At 41.0% G+C, this 23171-nt stretch overlaps 1 protein-coding gene across 1 annotated transcript in view; it reads left to right on the forward strand.

Moving 5' to 3' along the window:
• The window catches only part of LOC114054246 (CDK5 and ABL1 enzyme substrate 1-like), a 150449-nt gene that overhangs the window by 77039 nt on the left and 50239 nt on the right, over positions 1-23171 (forward strand). The window contains exon 4 of the mRNA XM_027877424.1: positions 21198-21275. Within this exon, the coding sequence (XP_027733225.1) occupies positions 21198-21275 (78 nt within the window). The remainder of the gene's footprint in view (positions 1-21197; positions 21276-23171) is intronic.

Raw genomic sequence — 23171 nt, forward strand, 5'->3', positions numbered from 1 at the left:
ATATAGAAGAGGGGTAGGTTGGTTCCCATGGTCATATAGAAAAGGGATGGGATGGTTCCCATGGCCATATAGAAGAGGGGCAGGTTAGTTCCCAGGCTCATATAGAAGAAGGGTGGGTTGGTTCCCATGGTCATATAGAAGAGGGGTGGGATAGTTCCCGTGGTCATATACACAAAAAGAACTGGGAACTGCTGGGATGGGGAGAGGAAACTATGTCCCTGTGGCACTCCTCCCCCCAGGTTGGCACTCTGGGGAAAAGCTCTGAACATCCTACACTATTAATTTACTCTAAAATGAAAATAATATTACTTGTACTAACCACCTCACAGAGCTCTTGGAGGTAAAATATTTTGTATTTTGTAAACTAGTGACCTGTCTTTTATATAAATTAGAACTACTTGTTATTATTGACAGCAGGTCTTACCAGAAAGATCTGAGGGTTTAGGCTGACCGTATGCTCGATATGAATCACTAGTTTAAGGAATCTGTTTTAAAAGCTGACATATACTCTTAGGCTGCATTAATAGAAATAAGGTGTCCAAATCATGAGAAGTAATTGGTTTCTTACACCCTATGTTGTGTAGGGTATAAGTCAGACCACATCTGGAGAATCATGTTAGATCCAGGCACTACCTTTTAAGATAAATACTGATAATTAAAGTGGGTCCAAAGGAAGGCAGTCAGTGAATCACTCGAGTATGTATTACATGCCTGCTATATGCTAAACACAGTGCTGGGGGCTGGTGTTTACAAAAACACAAATGGAATTCCCTGCCTTCAAACGCATAAGTATGTATAGAATAAACACAGGGTGGTTTAGGAAGGGAAGACACAAGCAGTTGGGGTGCTCAGGAAAGACTTCATCTTTAAGTCATGCTGGAGCTGAGTCTAGAAAGAAGTAAGGGATTCTTTGAGGCAGAGGTGAAGAGGGAGGGCATCCCAGGCATGAGGTGCAGCCAATGCAAAGGCATGGAGATAGAAAATCGAATTTTGTGTGTGACAACTAGTAAGAAAGCCAGTCTGGAAACTATGTGATGTAAGAAATAAGAAATTATTGAAGGAACTGAAGAAGTTTAACTTGGAAAAGAGAAAACTTAGAGAAGATAAAATAGTTGTCCCCAGTAGAATGTAAGCTCCTTGAGAGCAGGTACTGTTTTGTTTTTGTCTAGGTGCCTGCACCTGATGTTACTCTAGACAAAGAATAGGCACTTAATAAATACATATTGAGTTGAGTATTTGAAGGGCCTGTATTAGTTTTTATGTTACTTGAAAGAGCAGAACCAGGATTGAAGGTTGGAAGTTACAAGGAAGAATATTTTTATTTAGGATAAGGAAGTTCTTTCTAATGGTTAAAACTGTCCAAAAAAAGAATAGGTTGTCTCCTGAAAAAAATGAGATCCCTTTTACTAGAGAGGTCCAGACAGAGACTGGATGACTATTTTTCTTGAAACATGGTGCTAAGACTTTTGGGACACCATGTCTTTCTTTATTTCTCTATCTCCACCTCTACCTCTGTCTCTATCAATCTCTATCCATATCTGTTGTTGCTGTTGTTTCGTTGTTTTTCAGTTGTGTCTGACTCTTCGTGACCCTATTTGGAGTTTTCTTGGCAAAGGTACTGAAGTGGTTTACCGTTTCCTTCTTCAGCTCATTTTACAGATGAGGAAACTGAGACAAACAGAGTTGAGTGACTTGCCCAGGGTCTCACAGCTAATGAGTGTCTGAGGTCAGATTTGAATTCATGAAGATATCTTTCTGATTCCAAGCCCAGCGCTCTACCCACTGCACCATCTACCTGCCCTTGTGAACATAGTAGGCACTTATCAATAAATATTTTATTACATGATGTTTTAGAAGCAATTACTACACCGGGTGTTGTGATTTTTTTAGGTCATTTCTAAATCTGTGATTACCTAATTGTATTATTATATGTGCCAGGCATGGATTTACAAGTTTTGCTAGAATTAGGCAAAATTTTTTATGGTTAACATAATTTTCTGGACATTTTTTCCTCACCAGTAATCAATTTGAAACTCAGGAGAGATGGGAGAGAAATAGATTTAATTCCTAAAATTATAAATTTGAAAGATACCTATGAAAGTCTTTTTGATTCAAACAACTTTGGGTTGATTAATCCTTTTGTATTTAGGTTAAAAAAAAACCCCTTAGCTAATACAAATAAGCAAATATTGCAAGAATTATTTAAATTTCCAATTTGATGTTGTAAGCTTATTCTTTAAAAAGCCAATCTTTCCTTCATTTTTGACTTAGAAAAGCAATACCTAATTTCTGGCCCTCGAAAGGAGGGAGAGAAGATGGAATTTCATTCTGAAACCCAGAAAAGTGGCTTTCAGTTTCTATTTCATTTCCACAACTAGGGGCTAGAACATGCTTGAAAAAACTTTGAAAATGGGCAAGTTTCACCTCCTTTTCTCCATCATCATCTAATCCTTTAGCCTTTACTTTTTTCCAATTGAGTTCAGCCTTTCTTGCATCTGCAACTCAACTCTTGGATTGAACATTTTTATAATGAAAAAAATGAGGTATCTTTGCCTTGTCTCCCAGCTGGTTCAGCTCCTCCACAATACATACATACAGGTCTAAAATATTTGTTGAGAGACTCCTCCATGACAGAATTTACCATATTATGGTTTTCCTTTAGCAACTTGTGAAGTTAGATTCCTAATCTCATCCCTGATGCCTAGCCCTATCATGTTATTTCTATATATAGAAGATATTTAGAATTTTCTGCTAGTTAAGCTATGGCAATAATTTTTTCTTAATTTGTCATGCCAAAAAAGGGTGTTTTTGTTTTGTTTTGTTTTTTAAAGCAAGATCATGTGTTTTAACAAAAAGAAAAATGCACTAGGTATCCTAAGATAATTGATTCTAGTTGAAGCATAATTTACTGGATGAGGGACTTTAGGCTAGACTCTGGAGCCTGGCTTTCCTTGTTTGTAAAATGAAGGCCTTAGATTCAAAGAGCTCTAAGGGTCCTTTTGGTTCTGTTATTTTTTGTATTCATTATCTTCCCAGTGGATTCTTGAGAAATCACATCTCATCCTCAGACATAAATCATTGGTCATGTTGGCTTGCCTTAATGCCACTGAGAATTAATTTAATTTAATGCCACGTGGTATAGAATGAAGAGACAGGGATTTATGGTCAGGAGACCTGGGTTAGAATCTCAGGTCTGATACTTAATAGAGGAAGTGACCCTAGGAAAGTCACTTAGCTTTGTCAAGTTTTCTCATACACAAAAAATGAGTATAGTAACACACTAGCTGACTCACAAAATTGTTAGAAAAGTACTATACAAATATGAATCAGCAGTATTATCATTAGTATAGGTGTGCCTGGCTTTCAGAAAACCAAACGTAATAATCTAACTTATTACATACACGAGGTAAGGGGTCATTATTTGCATTATGGAAGACTTGACTAGTGTTCTTCCATTTCACAAAGAAGGTTGTCCTGGGCAAATGAAAGAAAAACATGAAAAAATCATAACAGTTAAAGTAATAGCTACTGTCAATTGAAGGTCAATCAGAAATGAAGATAATGAATTACGTGCACAGTGTCTGGCACACAGTAAGCATTTAATAAATGCTTTCTCTATCTTGTGATAAATTTCTGAAGTCCTTACCTAAGTCATTGGAAAAGTATAATATGATTTATGAAAACTTAATAGCTTTTCAAAAACATACCTGTAATACAAAGCAAGGTTGCTTTTATGGTAAGGAAAGTATTTTATGAACATTGTCATGGACTGGGTTTTTATGGTTGCAGCAGATTCATATATGACTGGAAAAAAACCTTCTTGGCCTAATTTCCATAAAGATTATCCTCTCCACATGAAATCCAGGGTTTTCCAAGTCTCTCCAGCTTGTGGGACGTGATAAATGAACCAGGTTGAATTGGAGCAGATACATATTTCCAACATGTTCCAAGCCAACCACATATGCATAGACATAGCCAATAATATCCATCAACAGGCATTTACTAAGCAAGTACCATATACCAGGCACTGTGCTAGGCACTGAGGATACAGGGACAAAAGGAGCTTAGCATAGTGTCTGTACATAGTAGGCTCTTAATTATAAATGCTTATTGACTTGCCTTACATCTTATTAGAAGAAATAATGTAAACACTTATAAATATATACAGTAAAGTCCAGATTCTTTAGCCATTCAAGGCCCTCTACAATATGGTGCCAGGCCTCCCTTTGCAGTCCTATTCTGTACTACCCTGGTCCACAAACTGTGCTCTCAACTAAAAAGGACTTTGTCAACTCAATGATTGGGTCTCCTAACTTCTCACCCCTTTGCCCGGCTCACACTGCTCTCCATCCTGGGAGTGCTTTTCTCTGCCCATTGGAATCCTTGTCTTTAAAAGCCCAGCTCCTGTGCAAACTGTTCTATGGATATTCTTCTGATCCCCAGTCAGCAAAGAAGGTCCATCTTGAACTAAACCTTACACTGTATTTGGTCCTTCTCTACCATTGTTGTCCTATGGTATTTTATGTTATGTTATTATTATTCCTTTATTATTATTCCTTTACTTTAAGTCCAACAACATCATGGACTGCATCTTATTTAAACTTTTTTTAAAAAGTCATTTTATTGTCAATTCACGGAACACACATTTCCATAACACAATATACAGTAAAAAAAAAAAAAAGATGATTGTACATGAAACTGCAGATCTACTGTGTACAATTTGCTATTCCTTCCAAAAATATAACAAAATTATCATGTAATTTTTTTCCCTTTTTTCCTTCCTCTCCTCCCTTAAAGATGGCTACCCTTAGACACAAATAGATATATATATATACATGTGCATATATGCATACATAAATATGTATGTAAAATTATTCTGTACATCTATTTATTAGTTCTTTCTCTGGATGTAGATAACATCTTTCTTCATATATCCTTTATTTTTAATTTGTCTATTTATGATAGTCAAAAGGACTTCGTCAGGGCAGCTAGGTGGCGCAGTGATAGAGCTCCAGCCTTGGAGTCAAGAGGACCTGAGTTCAAATGTGACCTCAGACACTTGACACTTACTATCTCTATGACCCTGGGCAAGTCACTTAATCCTGACTGCCTCACAAAAAAATAGAAAAAAAAAAAGAAAGAAAGAACGAAAGGACTTTGTCACTCAAAGTTGTTCTTAAAACAATACTGCTGTTACTTTATACAGTGTTCTTTTGGTTCTGCTCGCTTTGCTCATCATCATTATTTAAACTTTATATTTCAGAGGTGCCTCAATAGCTCAAAAATTCTCTGCACACATTAGGTGCTAAATACATTCCTATTAATTAAATAATGAATGAATAGCTAAGTTCTGAGTTTGACCTTGTACAGAAAATTGATAATTGTCATTTTGAGGTGTGTATTTCCAGTGCTTTTATGGTCCTGCTAGCTAAAGACTTTTCCTCTTGGTCTTTCCAGCTCCTCTAGATTCATAAATATTTGCCTTTCAGAGTGCTGGAATTGGAGAGCCCTCATTCCACACACATGGCACACTCATGGCTATTTCAGTTAATACTATTTTCACATAGGGTGCCTGAGAGAGATGCCATCTGCTTCGTGTTTGCTCTGCTTAGTATATAAAGAGATGAAGTCGCCTGCCTGGGGTCGTTCTAGGTGCCTCTGTAAGGGATGGCCTTTGAGGACACTCCATTCAAATCAGACAGAAATCGTGGACGTAGCTGTCCCTAGCCAAGTTCCACTTGGGTCAGCTTGCTAGAAGCATCTTAAAAGGTTTTGAGATAGCCCTGGTTGGAAGGATGGAGAGAAGGGACAGAGCTTTCCTGTGAAGTGTGATCTCAGTGGGAAAATAAAGCCTTGAAAAAGGAAGGGGAAGGGGTCCTTTCACCTGCATTTTCAGGTTAGATGTTGTGTATCTGCTGCTGCCGCACATGCCCCTGCCTATGACCCCATTTAGTTATTGTCCCCAGTGTTCTTTTCCTTTCTACACAAACAGGTTTTTGTTATTTTATTATTTGTTATATATTATATAATATTTAATACTATATAATATTTATGTATTTATGATATATATTTATAACATTATATATAGTATATTTATTTATCATTTAAAATTTTTAAAAAATTTTATTATGTGTTTGTTTATTTGAGACTAACTCTTCCTGTCTCACCCAGGCTGGAAATACAGCAGCCACTCATGGGCCCCATCCCAATACTGATAAACATTGGAGCTCTGGTCTACTCCACTTCTGACCTGGGTCGGTTTGCCTCTTCTTTGGCCGCCTAAGCTCCCCAATTGGAGGACTCACCATATTGGTGCCAGACTTAGTGCAGATACCACCACCACTACGCCTCCCCCATAGCCCTATTGCCTCTGAGAACGCCCAAGCTCACACAATCTACCAGCCTCAGCCTCCCCAGTCACAGGGATTTACAGGGATGTGTCATCATGCCCAGCTTCTAGCAGGCAGTTTAAAAAGAAAGCTTTGATTAAATTAAGACCTTGCTCCTGATTTCATCAGTAACAATCTGTCAACCTAACTTAGTTTTTTAAAATGTGTTAGAGGAAATGGTGCATTTCAAAGAGAAATGTAGCAGCTAGAAAGTGGTACCCATCTTCCTCAGAAAATGACATTGAATGTTTTTACTCATGGGGGTAGAATTGCTGATTGCCATGGTTTTCAGCTATCTTCCATACTATCTTTCTCTTGCCATGAGGGATTTCTGTATTTTGCTAAGAAAAAGGAATCATTCTTCATCCTACAGATGAGCCAGTGGCTCATCAGTAAAGCATTTTCTTCAGGGTTATTTATAGGTTTATAGCCAATTCTCTGCAAAGCCTTGGTACCAAGGGACAGTAATAGAAGAGATAAATGAAATCCATGGATAATTCTCCAATTTCATTTAAGCTCCCAGGTACGACCTCATCTCCCAGGATACTTGAAGCAGTTGCTAAGGAGTATTGTTGATTCCTTGGAGTTGACTCTGCTCTCCTGTCTGCTTTAGTGGGGTTGGGGCGGAGAGAGGAGAAAAACAAAGAACAAGAGGTGCTAATGAGCAATGAAATGATGTGAAACAAAGCGAAGGGAAAGGATAAGCCACACAATCAATAAGCAGCATGTGGATGATTAAAACTGAAATGTACTTTCTTTATTTGTGTTCATTAAGAAGTCATCTAGGTGGCAGACTGCTGGGCATAGAGTCAGGAAGACTTGAGTTCAAATCTGGCCTCAGTCCCTTAAGAGCTGTGTGACCCTGGGCATGTCACTCAACCCTGTTTGCCTCAGTTTCCTCATTTGTAAAATGAGCTAGAGAAATAAATAACAAACCACTCCATTATCTGTGCCAAGAAAACCCCAAATGGGGTCACAAAAAGTTGGGCACAACTGAAATGACTCAGTAGCAAAGAAGGCATCATGGAACTGAAAATTTTAAAAAACCAAATGTTAAAATTTTTTTTTACAAAAAATAAAACAAAAAGAAAAAATAAGCTCATTGTCACAGATTCTCCATCCACCATTGCAGACAAAACCATTCATGCCTTCTCATCCTATGTGATTTTCATCCATGTTCCTAATAAATAAATCATTATTAATAGATTTCCCCCACCAAAAAAAAGATGGTATCATGGTACAGTGGATAAAGTACTGGCCTTCAGATCAGGCAAGATCTGCTGTAGAGACTGGGAGAGCTCAGAAAAGTGTGGACAAAGAAACTGGACCAAATCATTTCACTTCTCTTGGCCTCTGTAAACTGAAAGGGTTGGGCTAGATTGCCTTTGAGATCCCTTCTTACTTTAAATCTGTGATCGTATACACCAATGGGCATGGACAGCAATGTTTCCTAGTCAACTCTGTTTCTTTTAGAAGAGCTCTGAGGTTATTTAGAAGAGCTCTGAGGTCCAGCTAAGAGCTGTAAGAGTTTTAGAAACCAATAGGGTGAATTATCATGGAAAAGTGGAATCTTAGACCTAGAAGAAAACTTATAGGTCATCAGACCAGCCTTCTTGTTTACAGATGAGAAAATTGAGGCTCTTAGAGATTAAGTAACTTGCCTAAATATAACTCAGAAAGACTTAAGTGGGTGTTTTTCAGCGATAGGCTAAAAAATGAAAGAAAAAAAGGGGGGGATAGCAGACTATTATTTAAGAAAAATATCTATTTCTATCCAGTTAAATGTTTAAAAATCAGGAGACCGAGTCAATGTCCGAACCATGCTGACCATATTTGCCTCAGTTTCTTTCATTAGACTCTATCTTCTCCTTCCCTTTTTTCTATATCATCTTGGCATTTTTCTGGTTTAATCTTAAACAGTGCCTTTCCCTCCCTTTCCCTTTTCTCAGGCACAAGTAATCAGTCTGTCCTTCTTAGCAAGATCATAGGATGGAGAACCAGATGAGAATTTAGAGGTCATCCACTCCTACCCCCTCATTTTACATGTGAGGAAACTGAGGCACAGATGAGTGAAGTACCTTGCCCAAGCCCAACTTAGTTCAGTTCAGTTGACACATATAAGAAAGAGCAGTAGTCAAGTTCAAGTTGTTTTCTGTCCGTTTGCATGTTTGTTTTTGTCAAGTAGACACTATCAGCATAATCACTGTAGCACAACTAGCTTTCTTAAAATAATCCTCAGATAGCCTGCCAGACACACACAGCCAGAAAATCTCACCAGCCCAAGTGGGTTGTCCCACATGCTTCTTCCGGTGCTTGGTGTCAACAGAGACATAGCTCAATGATCATTCATTGGCTGGAATAATAGTAGTCGCTAACTTTATAGAGCACTTTAAAGCACTTACTTATCATCTGCTTCTACAGGCAAGCAACACGCATTTATTAAGCACTTGCTGTGTGCCTAGCACTGTGCTAAGCACTGGGGATGCAAACAGAAGCAAAAAGTGGTGTCTACCCTCAAGGAGCGTATATTCTAATGGGGGAAGGCAGTACACAAGAGACAACTGAAAGGGGCAGCTAGGTGGCACAGTGGATAGAGAACCAACCCTGGAGTCAGGAGGACCTGAGTTCAAATCCGTCCTCAGACACATAACACTTACTAGCCATGTGACTCTGGGCAAGTCTCTTAACCCCAATTGCCTCACCAAAAAAATTAAAAAATTTAAAAAAAAAGGGCAACTGAAAGCAAAGAAGGTACCCCCAGGGGAGTATAATAGCCAAGTCCAGGGGAGTATAATAGTAAGTCTGGAGAGTCAGAAGTACAGCTGGGAAGGGAATGAAGCAAGGCCAGCCTGGCAGTGTCCCCAGAACGGACGGCCATGGAAGGAACTCACCAATGGGACAGGGAGTCCTGTAGGACAGAGGGATGATCCAGGATGAGAAGGCAGCAGAGTCTTGGTGGCTAAGCCCAGAGTCAGAACCACACTTGGGGGAGGAATGAAGCATGCCCACCCTGAGCTTGTCCCCAAAGTCGATGCCCTCAGAAGGAACTTGCCCATGTGAGAAGGCAGCTGACATGGTGCAGGGATGACCTAGGGTGAGACAGCAGCATTCCTTTGAGATAAGTACTATTATTATCCCCATTTTGCAGGTGAGGAAATGGAGGCTCAAAGAGTTTTCAGTTGCCTGAGAGGGAGGGAATAAGCATTTATATATCACCTACTAAGTGCCAGGCACTGTGCTAAGCACTTTACAAATACTATCTCATTTGATCCTCACAACAACTCTGTGAGGCAGGTACTATTATTATGCCCATTTTAAAGTTTAGAAAACTGAGGCAAACAGGTTAAGTAACTTGCCCAGGATTGCACAGCTAAGTATCTGAGGCTGGATTTGAACTCGAGCCTCCCTTACTCCAGGCCTAGCATTCCATTCACTGCACTTTCTAGCTGACTTGTTTATGGTTGTTGAGCTAGTATATGTCTGAAGCAGGATTCAAACTCAGCTAGTCTAGTAGAGGTTGGACTCGGTCCAGGGGTCAGGAAGATAAGGGTTCATAAGCATTTATTAAGCACTTACTGTGTGCCAGGTACTATAAATAAGCATTTATTAAGTGCTTATCTTCGGGTACTATGCTAAGTGATGTAGATAGTCCTTATTCTCAAGGACTTCCCATTTTTTGGGGGGGGGGACAACTCGACATGCTGGTAACTGTGTACCTACAAGGCACATACAGAACAAATGGTAAGTAATCTCAGATGAAGGCATGAGGAGTGGGGCAGACTGGGAAATCACGCTGGAGAAGAATGAGCTGTCTTAAAGGAAGCTAGGAGGCAGAAGTAGGAGAGAAAACATTCCAGGCCTCGGGGTCAGCCAGTGAAAAGGCGCTAAGTCAGGAGATAGAGGATGGTGTTTGAGGAACAAAAAGGCTGCATGGATGAGCCACAGAGCACTCAGAGTAGAGGGAAGTGTAAGAGCACTAACTGTAAAAGCAGAAAGGGACCAGGTTATGAAAGGCTTTAAATGCTAGACAGTGAGTTCTATACAGTGTGTCCTAAAAGTTTTAGTGCCATTTGAAGTTTTGTAGCTTAAGACCACACGAAGACTTTTGGAACACCCTATATATTATCCTGGAAGCACTAGGAAGCCAGTGGTGTTTATTAAGTGAGGGTGGAGAGGGGGCGATGGGGTCAGACCTGCGCTTTGGTATCTGAGTGGTAGATAGGTGGAGAAAGGAGAGACTTGGCTGTCATCATAGTCCAGGTGTGAGGTGAGGAGTGGAGAGGAAAGGGCCTGTGTGAGAGATGTTGTGAAAGCAGAAAAGACAAGACATGGAAACAGATTGGATATGAGGGATGAGGGCAGGAGAGGAGTCAAGAATGACACCAAAGTTGAGGGCCTGGGGTTTGGAAGATACGGTCGGCAATAGGAACAGGGGGCAAGGGCATGTGAGAGCAGAACTGATTGACCAGGGCAAGGGAGGGGAGAGCAGCCTAAATTACACTTGAGCTACTCATCTGCATTGGTGAAAGAAGTTTCAACACAGGGAGCTCTCTACAGCAATTGAATTTTTGATATCTACTTTTCAGAGAGAGAAGGGTGGGGAGAGGGACAAAAGGAGAGAGGAGAGAAAATAAGAGGAGAGGGATTGAGAGGGAAAGACAGAAAGAGAGGAGAAAGAGAGAGAGAGATGGACGAAAAGAGAGGAAAGGGGAGAGAGATTGAGAAAGAGAGAGATAGGAGGAGCGAGGAGGGGGAGAAAGAGATTAAAGCGACAGAGGAAGAGAGAAGAAACAAGAAAAGATAAAGAGAAGAGAGTGGAAAAGAGAGAGATGGAGAGAGAGAAAGAAAGAGAGGAAGGGGAGAGAGAAGAGAGATCTGCCTCCTATGAAACCTGAATGTGACTTAGTACAGACAGGGTCTCTATGTTGTCTTTTACTCACACAAGAGTGTTTCTTGATAAAGAGAAGTGAGAGAGGGCAGCAGCCTGTGTAGAATGCCAGATGTGACGTAGTTGGTGCCAAACCAGGGCCTCCCACAGCTGCTAGGTGTTCTTTCACTGTTGGCTTTCCCTGGCACCAGAAGCTTCAGAATACATTTCCAGTCCTTCCTTGCCAGCCTCCCTCTCCACAGCCCATCCCGGCCACTTTCCTGAGCTCTCCATGTTCCTGTCCCTATTCTCTCAATGTATTTCCTTCTCCCCACTGTTGGGCAACAACCTTGGCTTTTTCCTCTGCCCAGAGGGAGAGGTTTTTAAGTTGAAGAGCTGTGAGCACTGACAGGTTTCTCTGTCTTTTCCCACTGTGCATGTACCAGGTGCATCTTAGTCCTAGGGGCTGATTGCTAGGGATGGGGATGGAGCGGGGGGAGCCCACTGCATCTGATAGATTTATAAATATAGACTCAGAGAACATTTTGTTTTTCTTAATAAAATTTTTATTGTGCTGTTGCCAGCTTTTCAGGACACAAAAGGGAGGCCATTCCTACCCTTTTAACTGCACGTTTCTCAGAGGTGGGGAGGAAAGGGGGTTGAGGGCAGTAGTTGGAGAAGAGCTAGAAGAGAAACGATTCTGAAAAGAACTGGAAATTGCAGATTCCAAATAAGCATCCTGATGTCAGCCTCCATAGCTTTTTTTTTTAAGTTCTGTGTCTGGCCACCAGCAAATATAACTTGCATTAGCAGGTCTTCTGAATGAGGAAACTGTGGAACTGAGAAGCATTGAAAAGAAAGTTGACTGGCTGCCAGCCTTTTCTGGTTGTTCTGGTTTTTTCATTTCCTGGAAATCTAGGACTTGTACTAGAGCATTAAGAAAACATCTTTATTTTTGAGTACCCAGCTGTTATAGACACCCAGACCCCCAAAAAAGAAAACACTGGAGACCACTTCTAGACCATGTTCTTGGAGTACTGTCCATTGTTACTTTGCACTGGCCTGTTGTTATGGTAGATTTTTATGTTCCCTTCCCCTTTTGAAAGAATTCACTTGGAGGTGTTAGTCACTATTTTTGAGAGAACTTTTCTATGATGCGGTGTTCTACCAGGAAGAAACCAAACTTCCTTGGCCTGCAGATATTCCTTGGGGTTTTGGTAGTACAATCAGAAACGATTTTTGACAAAATGAGTCTTTTAAAATCCTGGGGTAGGGGTTCTTATCCTCTTGTGCATCATGGACCCTTCTGACAGTTGGGGAAGCCTATATACCCATTCTCACAATGATGTTTTTAAATGCATGAAGCTAAATCCATAGAACTACAAAGGAAACCAGCTATGTTGAAATACAGTTATAGAGGGCAGCTAGGTGTCACAGTGCATAGAGTGCCTGGCCTGGAGTCAGGAAGACTCATCTTCCTGAGTTCAAACCTGGCCTCAGACACGCTTACTAACTGTGTGACCCTGGGCAAGTCACTTAACCCTGTTTGTCTCAGTTTCTTCAACTGTAAAATAAGCTAGAGAAGGAAATGGCAAACTACTCCAGTATCTTTGCCAAGAAAACTCCAAAAGCAGTCGCAGAGAGTCGGACATAACTGAAAACAACTAAACAATAACAATCATCAAAATATTTTTTAGAAGACAAGTTCAAATCCACCCTCCCCACCTACCCTCAGATTTATGAAACCCTGACCTAGTAAATTTTAGACATTAGCTAGTTAGCAAGTAGTGCCAGTTACAGACTGAGAAACTAATCAATAGGTTTGAAACTCCACTGAGTAAAAATGGCCCCAGTGCTCCATCAGCTCATACATTTGTGATATCATTGGTTTTTAGAGTTGGGCCTCCATCCATCCTTTCACCAGTTTAAACACAGTTCCTACTCCTGTGCTTTGGCTATGATGTGGAAGGGGCTTCAGACCTTCTGGTCCTCCATACCAGAAACAGGCCATCTCCAATCCTCCTGATCTGTATCTTGCCAGAGGAGAAAGTGAGGCTGGTGACTTTGCACAGCCCTCCCTCACTTAAATCCAATTCACTTGCACATCATGGCATCACCTTCTTGATGTCAGGGTCCTCTTTGAGATTGAAGGGCAAACAGCAACCAGAAACACTGCTTGGAATACTAACATGTAACCTCATGATGAAGAAATCTAGAAACTTCCATCAGCAGGGGGCTAGAGGTACTTTCTGGAAGTATTTAGAAAACATTCTCTGCACATATTTAGAAACGTCTGCCCATGTTGCCTCCAGCCCTGTAACTTTCTCTCTTCTAATTTTTCCAATGGGTGATGTTTGCCCAGAAACTTGATCTTTGAATTCTTTAAAGGCCCTCCTCTGTGACAGTAATTCCTTCCTTGATTGGGATAATCCTTTGTTTAAAGCTGTCTGGTCACTATGCCCTCAAGTAAGATGTTATATCACAGATGGAACATTATGCATTATTTTTTATTCTTCTGGGTAATGGGGACAAGATGACAAGAGTTATTAGTTGGTGAGATAGGTAGGTAGCCTGTGTCTGAAGTCTGTTGCTACAGGAATTAGGTCTGGTAATCTCATGTATTTCTTGACAGACAGCATCTGGTTTGATTTTCTTTTTTAAATATGGAAGCATTTTGAGGAGGCAAACAATTCTGTTTTTATTTTTAACCAGATCGATAAGCACAGAAATTTTTCTTGGTGCTTGTAAGAAGGGAACCAGGAAATTTTCATCAACAGTTTGGGCTCGGGGCATGGCAGTTGGTAAGCCAGGATAACATTTTCAGATTACTTTTGCACATGTTTGCTAATGTAGGGGTGGAAAAGGATCCATGCTGTCAAAGCTGGCTTCTCCTTTTTTTTTTTTCCTCCTCTTTTGGCCAGAGTCCAAGGTCTCTTTCCTTAGGCCCTGGGGAGACCTCAGGAGGAGTCTGGGATATGTTAGGGGTGGCAACATTAGCTGTCATCAGGTCCCCAGAGTTTGAACAGCAAAGTCTGCTTAAGTCTCAGCTTCTGGGGTCTCTGCCACGGGCTTCCAGAGCCACCTCAGGCCCTGTTGCTTAAATTCATGTACAATAAATACTGGAATTTTGAGAGTCTGGGTAGGCACACAGGGAAAAGAGGATGCCTACCTTCTCTTTCTGCTCACCTTCACTACTGGGTTGTGTGATAAAAAGAACCTATGGTTTGATTTAAGAGTGGAATAAGCATTTATTAAACACTTACTGTGTGCCAGGTACTATGCTAAGTGCTTTACAAATGTAATCTGTAGGAATGATAATGTAGAAAACAAGAGTTTCAGTTCTGACGGGCACTTTCTCGCTGGGTAACTCTAAGCAAGTCACTTCTCTCTGAACCTCAGTTTCCTCTTAGGTAAAATGAGAGGATTGGGCTCAGTTCTCTCCACAGTTCCTTTTAATTCCAACATTCTGTAAAAATGGCCAACCAGACAGGTGGTGATTCTCATCCTGTAGCTGAGAAACATTCCCATTTTGTAACCGTAAGTTTTACATATGCATTAGATTTTGTACTTTTCTATTTTTAAAACCTAGGCAAGTGAATTTCTTTTTTGGTAAATGTGGGCCACCCCTCTTCAGTCTGTTTTAAGCACAGTCGTACCAGAAAGTAGCTGTACCTTGTAGTAATCGCATGGTACATTTTGGTTAAAAACTCCTAAAAACTACTTATTTTTTCTAGTTTCTACTTCCATCAAAAATAGGCAAACACAGTTGTAGTCTATATGTAGGGACACAAGCTTTGGGTAACATTAGTTCCTCAAACTCTGTGCTCAGGGAGACCCTAGAATTCATACCCTCATACCCTTTACCTTTTAGAATCCTTCATGTCCTTCAAGGCTCAACCCAAATGCCTCCTCCTCCATGAAGCCTGTCTTGATCCCTGAACCCCAAGTTATGTTTTCATTTACTTTGTAGACAGTATTGACTTTTCTCTGTACATGTTTCATCCTATCACCCCATACCCCAGTAAAATGTAAAGTCCTTCAAAAATGGGTGATTTTTCATTTTTCCTTTGTATCACCCACACCTAACCCAGTGCCTTATACGTAAGCATTTAGAAGTGCTTGTTGATTGTTATATTAAATAATGAGCATTCCATAAACATTGTCTGTTGCTTTGTTCAACATACTTCTTAACTGAGTTCAATTGAACTTACGGTGAAGTTAGTTACTTGTTGCCTCTTCTGTATAGGGGCTATACACTAATGACAACTAACTTTTATATAGAATTTTTACATGTAATATCTCATTTGCTCCTCACAGCAACCTGGGAGCTGGGTGCTATTATTATCCCCATTTCATAGATAATGAGTCAATAAACATTAAGTGCCTACTCTGTGCCAGGCACTGTGCCAAGTGCTAGAAGAGAAAAGTGAAATGACTTGCCCAAGGTCCCACAGCTAGCAGATATCTGAGGCAGGATTTGAACTTAGGATCCAGCACTCTATATACTTAGCCTGTGGCGTCAAACTCAAATAGAAATGGATTCCGGCAAGCCCATATTGATTTAGAAAATCATAAATTAACATTGTCTATGATGTATTGTATTTTTATTTATTTTGTTAAACATTTCCCAGTTACATTTTGATCTGGTTCTGGCCTCCCTGGGGAATTAGGGAAGCCCTTGGTTCGAAGGGTGTATCAGACTGACTACCTAAATCATTCCAGCCAGGAAAGGCCTGTGGGTGGGTCAGGGTTAAAGCTAGAGGAAAGCGGAGCTACCAGACAACATTCCAACTGGAGCAGTTCTTGGCCAGGAGTTACCTGGCCTTCTCCTCCAGCTGTGCCTGCAGACTCTGGTTTAGCAGGGAGAATTCTTGAGTAATGGGGAGAGAGTGGGTGTCACCCCTCTGGGCCTGGAAAAGTGGAGAATGATTCTATTAGAGCTGTCCACTGTTAATACCGTCAACAATGGTATCTATCCGATGGAGCAAATTAGTGAATTACAGTTCCAATAAGGTTGCCACCTGTTTCCTATTAGCCCAGACAGATGAGAAGCCCCAGCCGTCTGCTGGGTAATAGTGTACTATTGGGCAAGAGCGTACAGCGCAGTCGTGCCTAGAGCACCAATATAATGAGTTATTTTGATCCTTGGCCCTTTTTTTGGCTTGACAACTAGGTTCAAGCAAATCACTGACCTTCTCAGTATTTCTGTCATCGTATCTATAACAAGGAAATTTGGGTCACTGGCTTCACCTCATCTAATGTGAAATCTGTCTCTTACTATCACTTTCTCCTTGTAAGTTTGCCCTCCTATCTCTCTTTGTCTTTCCCCAGGTCTCTTGTCACTAATTCTCTATTGATGGATTTGCCTTCCCTTCATTCTTCCTGGATCTCTCTTTTCTCTCCCTTTCCTTTTCTCTTTTCCTTCTCCCTCCCCTCCCCCACCTTCACTTTCTCCCCTGACCCCCTTCTTACTCCCTCTGTTCCAGTCTCTCACCCATCTAGTGTTCATGGTAGCCTATGGGTCCCTGTATCCATTTCTAACCCCTTCCTTTCCTGTCATGATATACAGATATCAATTGTTCTATTCTGTATCTCTTTTGTCTTTACATCCCGTATCACTCTACCACCCTTTGACTCCCTTCACCTGATCTTTGACCCTCTTGTCTCCTCTTTCCTCATCCCTTGTTTCTCCTCACTTCCCATCTTTACTTAGAGGTACCAGGTTTATCAATTTCAAGGCCATCATCCCTTCTATATTGTACTTGCTACCTGCTGTATGTCAAAAGTGGGGAGTCCTGTGAAAGAAACAAAATACATCTTTAGGACCATAGAATCATAGTATTTAGAGCTGAAAGAAATTGTAGGGAATCTTCATCTAATCCATCCCCTTCCTTGTATATATGAAGAAATGGGCCCGTAGATATAGAATGACTAGCCCAAGATCACCCAGGTAAGGAACTTCATACGTCTCTCTTCTTCTTCTTCTTCTTTTTTTTTTTATTTTTTGGTGAGGCAGTCAGGGCTAAGTGACTTGCCCAGGGTCACACAGATAGTAAGTATCAAGTATCTGAGGCCAGATTTGAACTCAGGTCCTCTTGACTCCAAGGCCAGAGCTCTATTTACTGCACCACCTAGCTGCCCCTCATACATCTCTTTTCAACACCTTTCTCCCTGCCCCAAGAGCCTCTGCCTCCCCTCGAAGACTAGAGCCCCACTCAGATATGTACTTTTTAGACAGTAACCTATACCCTCTAATTTCTCGTCCCTTTCCCCCTTCCCCTTGAATTGATCTAAACCAATTATTAGATGGAAATTAATAACTTATCTTTCAGACTACTGTGTCAGAGACTGATATGCCCCCATAATGTGCTACTCCTTCCAGAGTAGCATTTTAAGAGAGCTTAGTTAGTCCAAAGGAAATACTGTCTACTGGTAGAATATTAGGCATGATGACAAGTTAGTAGCAGGTATTTTAGAGCTGGGTGCATCCCACGAATCACCACCTATTCTACTTACAAGTAAGGTCAAAATCAGAATTTAGTGAGACCCTGCTTATAAAGTATTTTGAACTGTTAATTAGCTAGCACTTCTTAAGCCCCTGCTGTGTGCCAGGCATTGCACTAAGTGCTATTAAAAAGAATGGTGTTTAATAAATATAAATTATGACTAATGCCTAGTCTGGCCTTAAGTCAATGTATAAATATCACCAACACATTTTACAAGTTTTTTCCCCACAATATTTCATTGATGAAATTGTTTCATTCTCTTTTTTTGAATTACTTGGTCCTGGAAGTAATAGAGAGCTACTTGAGTTTATTGAGGTGGGGTAGGGGGAGAGACTGACATAATCATGAGCTTTAGAAAAGTCACTTTGGGAGCTATGTAGTGGATGGATTGGAGCAGGCAAACCCTAAACTTTGTGAGGGGAAAGATCATGTCTTCTCCAAATTTTGTTTGGTTCCCCCCATGCTTAGCACTGTTCTGTCCACAGTTAAGTACTTAGTAAATGTCTGTTTAATTTAATCTCTGTTTCCCAGATGAGGAAACTAAGTCTCAGAGCAGTTGTGACTGGGCAAGTAAAGGAGGCAGCTCTTCAACCCAGGGCCTCTGATTGCAAGTTCAATGTTCTTGTCACCATGCCATACCATGGATGCCCAAATCTTGTGCTCTGTGGGGTACTGGGAGGATGTTGTACCTTAAAATGCCCCCCACTTACCCACCACGATGATCTCTGTTAAAATTACATTCCTTTGAGTTAAGCAAACAGCACCGGGAAGAGTGTGTTGTTCAATCCTGTCCAACTCTCCATGCCCCCATTGGGGTTTTCTTGGCAAAGATACTGGAGTGGTTTGCCATTTCCTTCTCCAGCTCATTTTACAGATGAGGAAACTGAGGCAACCAGGGTTAAGTGACTTGCCCAGGGTCATATAGTTAGTAAGCTAGTGAGGTTGGATTTGAACTCGGAAAAATGAGTCATATTGATTCCAGGCCCAGCGCTCACCAAACCCACCTAGCTGCCCATTCACTAACAGTTTATCAGAATGATCTCCCTGACAGGAGGGATGGGAAAGTCTGAGAAACTAGGTGAAGGATGGGGGTTGTGAGAGGGAGGCAGCCAAGGGTCTAAAAGGAGAAAAGGTTTAGAGAAAGAAGATGTTAGAGACAAATTCAGACTGCCTCAGTTTTGCTGAGGACAGGGGTTCAGTAGAAGTGATGAAAGGGCGGTGTCAACATAGTATCATAGATCTAAGACTGAAGAGGAATTTAAATATCATCTGATCTCATTTTACAAATGAGGTAAAGTGATACAAAAAGAAAAGCTTTTTAAAGTCATCTCAAATCAAATAAATTGAATATATAAAAATATGGCTATGATATTTATGGTAGAAATAGAGGCAAAGACAGGAACTTCACATGCTTTTAGAATGTTAAGCTCATTGAAAAAACACATTATTTTGTCATACATGTGTCCCCAGGGCTTGGCACCAGAAGGTGCTTAATAAATGATTATTAACTGAGTACCCAACCTCATAGCTAGTAAAAAGCAGAGAAGGATTTGAACCTAGGTCTTCTTCACTTTAAGGCCAAGATTCTGTCCATTTCACCATACTGCATGATTGATCCTTCAACCCTTCCCCCTCATTTCATCATGGTAGCCCAAGAGAATCATGCCTGCGTCCTGAATCCTAAAATTATGCCACAACTGTTTTCTTAGTCTGAAGAGGTAGTTGCCAGAAAGGTGTAATGTGTGTCTCTATCATCCCTGATCACTGCCCCACAATCCCTCCTCTCTGGGGTACAACCTTCTCTGACTTTATGACCAAGTCATGACCATGACCATGACCATGACTTGGGGTTCTAGATGATTCTACTCTTCTCTTTGGTGACTCTGGAGGGAAGAGAGGATACAAGGAAACTATTGGTTTTTCCTGATGTCACAACGGTTGGGTTGGTTTTTGTTTTTTGTGGGTTTTTTTTTTTTTAATAAACACTTTGTCTTTGAGTTGTGGCCACTGATCTGCTCAACCTTTTTCTCCAGCAATTTCTCATCCCCCTCCAAAGTTTATTTTTTTGAGATGAATAGCAATTGTTGGGTTTCTTGTTTTTCTTGTTCTTCCTTCTCCTTCTCCTTTTCCTCCTTCTTCTCCTTTTTTTTTTTTCCGGGCAGGGCAAACAAGCAGGAGTTTGTATGGCAAAATGGATGGAGTGTTTGACTTGGCATCAAAATACTCCAAAGTTTAAATATTGCCTTAGATACTTAACAGCTGTGTGCTCTTAGCCAGGTCACTGAACTTGAGTGAGCCTCATTTTTTTTCATCTGTAAACTAGGGATAATAATGCTATCTATAATATACTATACTATAATATACTATAATAATACTATAACATAGAGTTATTGTGAGAATATAAGACACTATATAAATGTGAACCATTGTTATATGTAGAGAAAACTTTAAAAAATTCATCTCAAATTAGATAAACTGAATATATGAAAATATGGCAGTAGTGTTTATAGTTGCGATAGAGGCTAAGACAGAATCTGCTAACAGGCTTTTCGCATATAATGTGGAGTCTGAGTGGTACAGTGGAAAGAGCCACTGGCTCAGGAGTCAGAGAACCTGGGTTCAAATCCTGTCTCTGTTACTACCTGTGTGACCTTGGACACATCACTTACTTTCCATGAACCTTCGTATCTTCATCTGTAACACGAAGGCACTGGACCAGATAGCCCTGAGGCCCTTTCCAATTCTAGAGCTATGATCCTATGGTAGATAAATACACCCTAATAAAATAATCCTTAATGGAGCCCTACTCTGGAGCTTCATCTTTGACTTCGAGGTGACTCTGTGTCACCAGCATGCCAGCAGAGCACAAGCTCTGGCAGATCTCAATAAGGGAAGGCTTCACAGTCAGGGCCCTGTCATGGGGAGTGGGATGGAGCAGCCTGGCTAAGTTGGAAAGCTCAGCCCCAGATTGGTGATACAGGGATGAATTTTACCGCTACTGCAAGTCTCCAGGACTGTCTGCTAAGGCCCTGCGGGGAGTCCGGGTTTGCATCCGAGAAAGAAATACTCATCCTGATAAAATCTCAGGTCCTGGCACGGGTGGACAGCCGCCAGCCCCACTTACTGAGAAATTTTTGAGTGTGTGCTCATTAGAGGACCTCGTGGGCCTAGCCTGTTTAACATTTGGACAATGGAAGACAGCAGACTTCTTTCTTGTAAGCAATTTCATTGCATTTTTATCCTGAGGAACTGGGCCCCATCTGCCCAAAGAGGAGGGTAAAATCTAACTACTTCTGTGACCTTGATGAATGCTCAAGTCCTGATTTTGATGTGGGATTCTTTTTCTTTTTCCTTTTTTCCTTTTTTTCATTTTAGCCTTTGCATTTAGTTTGTGTGTTTGTTTGTTTGTTCTTGTTTGTTTGTTTTTTTTTTTAGAATAGTCCTTATCAGCGGCAGGAGGTCCTTCTGTAGCATCTTTTCAGTGCTGCCTTATCGGGACTGCGCCCAGACTGGGTACGTATGCGCATGCACCACCGGTGGCTTCTTGGGGGTGTCTTGAAAGGGCCCCGCAGATGCCGACACTCTAGCCAGCGCTGGCATTTCAAAATACTTGTCTTCCCACTTGACGGGAAAGCCAATATTTAGAGATTGGGGGTGGGGTGGGGGAAGGAGACTTGCCCTGTTTGTTCCACATTCTTTTCAGCCAGAGAGGTTTTCTGTTCATGCTGTTTCGGGTTTTTCCACCATTGCTTCTGCTGTTCTAATGCATATTTATTTTCTCAACCATGCCAAGGCAATAAAGCAAAAGCAATTCAGGGAAACCTATAAATCCTGCTGGGTGGCATTCAAATATAGGGAAAGGTCTTTCATGAAAGCGGATAAATGGAACACAGCCAGGCAGGAGGACAGCCTTCCTTTAACGGCCCAACTTTGGAAGTATCAACTCCCCAAGTGTCAGGAAAACACAGTGGTCCCAACAAATAGACAGGGGAAGGGGGTCTTCACTATCTGTCTCCACCCCAACTTGGACTTTGAAAGCACCAAGGGAAGCAGGGTTGCATTTGCAAGTTAACTTGGCTTCCTTATCCGCTACTGAATGTGCTATGACATTCCCACCTCCCACATTGTTGCTCATGTCTTTGTTCTTGCCTGGCATGCCTTCCCCCCTCCTCCCTAAAGATCTAATTCTGCCCATCCTTTAAGGCTTAATTAAAGTTCTGCCTCCTCCATGAAGCCTACCCAGACTACTTAGACCAAGGTTCCCAACTTTTCGGGGTCCCTGTTCCCTATGGTTTTTCAGTAACCTTTTAAATACCCTCTTGTTTACATGAAAGAAAGTGCATTCCCCAGTTTACCATGCATGTAATATCCATAAGAAATAAAATCAAGGCATTAAATTTCTTCTTCATGCATACAACAACAATTTTGTAACTTCATTGAACAAAAAACAATTTGGATTTCTATACTATTTCAATAGGATAGTAACATCCTTCCAGACAAGCTTCTTATACTCCCAAGGGTAGGCATATCCCGGATTGGGAACCAGTGATGTAGAAAATAGGGCTCTTCCCCTCCTCTAAACTCCCATAGCATCTAGGGTCTTCTGTAAGCATTTTGGTATTTGACAATGAGCTGCTTGAGAGCAGGAGACATGACTTATTCATCTTTATGTTATGTGAAAGACAGTTAGGCAGCTAGAGCGCTGGGCCTGGAGTCAAGAAGAACTGAGTTCAGGTCCAGTCTCAGACACTTATTAGCTGTGTGACCTTGGGTAAATCACTTAACCTCTATTTGTCTCAGTTTCCTGGATTGTAAAATGAAAATAATAACACCATCTACCCTGCAGAGTTGTGAAGATCAAATCAGATAATATTTGTAAAGCACTTAACCATAGTGCCTGGCACATTGTAGGCACCAGATAAATGTTTATTCCCTTCACTTCCCTTCTCCTTTATGTCCCTAATAACTGCCTAATACAAGATGCTAAATAATTAATGAGAATACTGTCTTGTGTAGTGAAATGAAGAACCACAAAATTATATGCCAAAACTTAAAAAAAAAATGTATATACTGAAAGAAAAACTACCAGGTGAATGAATTTTGGGAGCCACAGAAATTGGTGCAGACCATTGTGATGTGTGTTAATGGAGGATCTGTCCACAGAGGCTTTTAAAATACTGAAATATGGAGTGCCCAGTAGGTATTTATGATGTGTCATGCCACCTTAAGTTGTGAGTGTTTGGAGGTAAGACGCCATGGAATGTGTGTCCTAATCACCATCCATCTAGCACAGTGCAGGCGCTCAGCAAAACTTGTGGAGGAGAAGCCATGCAGCTTAGTGGATAGAGTAGTGTGGGACGTCAGGTAGCTAGGTGGCACAGTTGATAGAGCAATGGGCTTAGAATCAGG

Source organism: Vombatus ursinus, unplaced genomic scaffold (genome assembly GCF_900497805.2).
Source record: "Vombatus ursinus unplaced genomic scaffold, bare-nosed wombat genome assembly UNPS02014812.1, whole genome shotgun sequence".
Taxonomy (NCBI): domain Eukaryota; kingdom Metazoa; phylum Chordata; class Mammalia; order Diprotodontia; family Vombatidae; genus Vombatus; species Vombatus ursinus.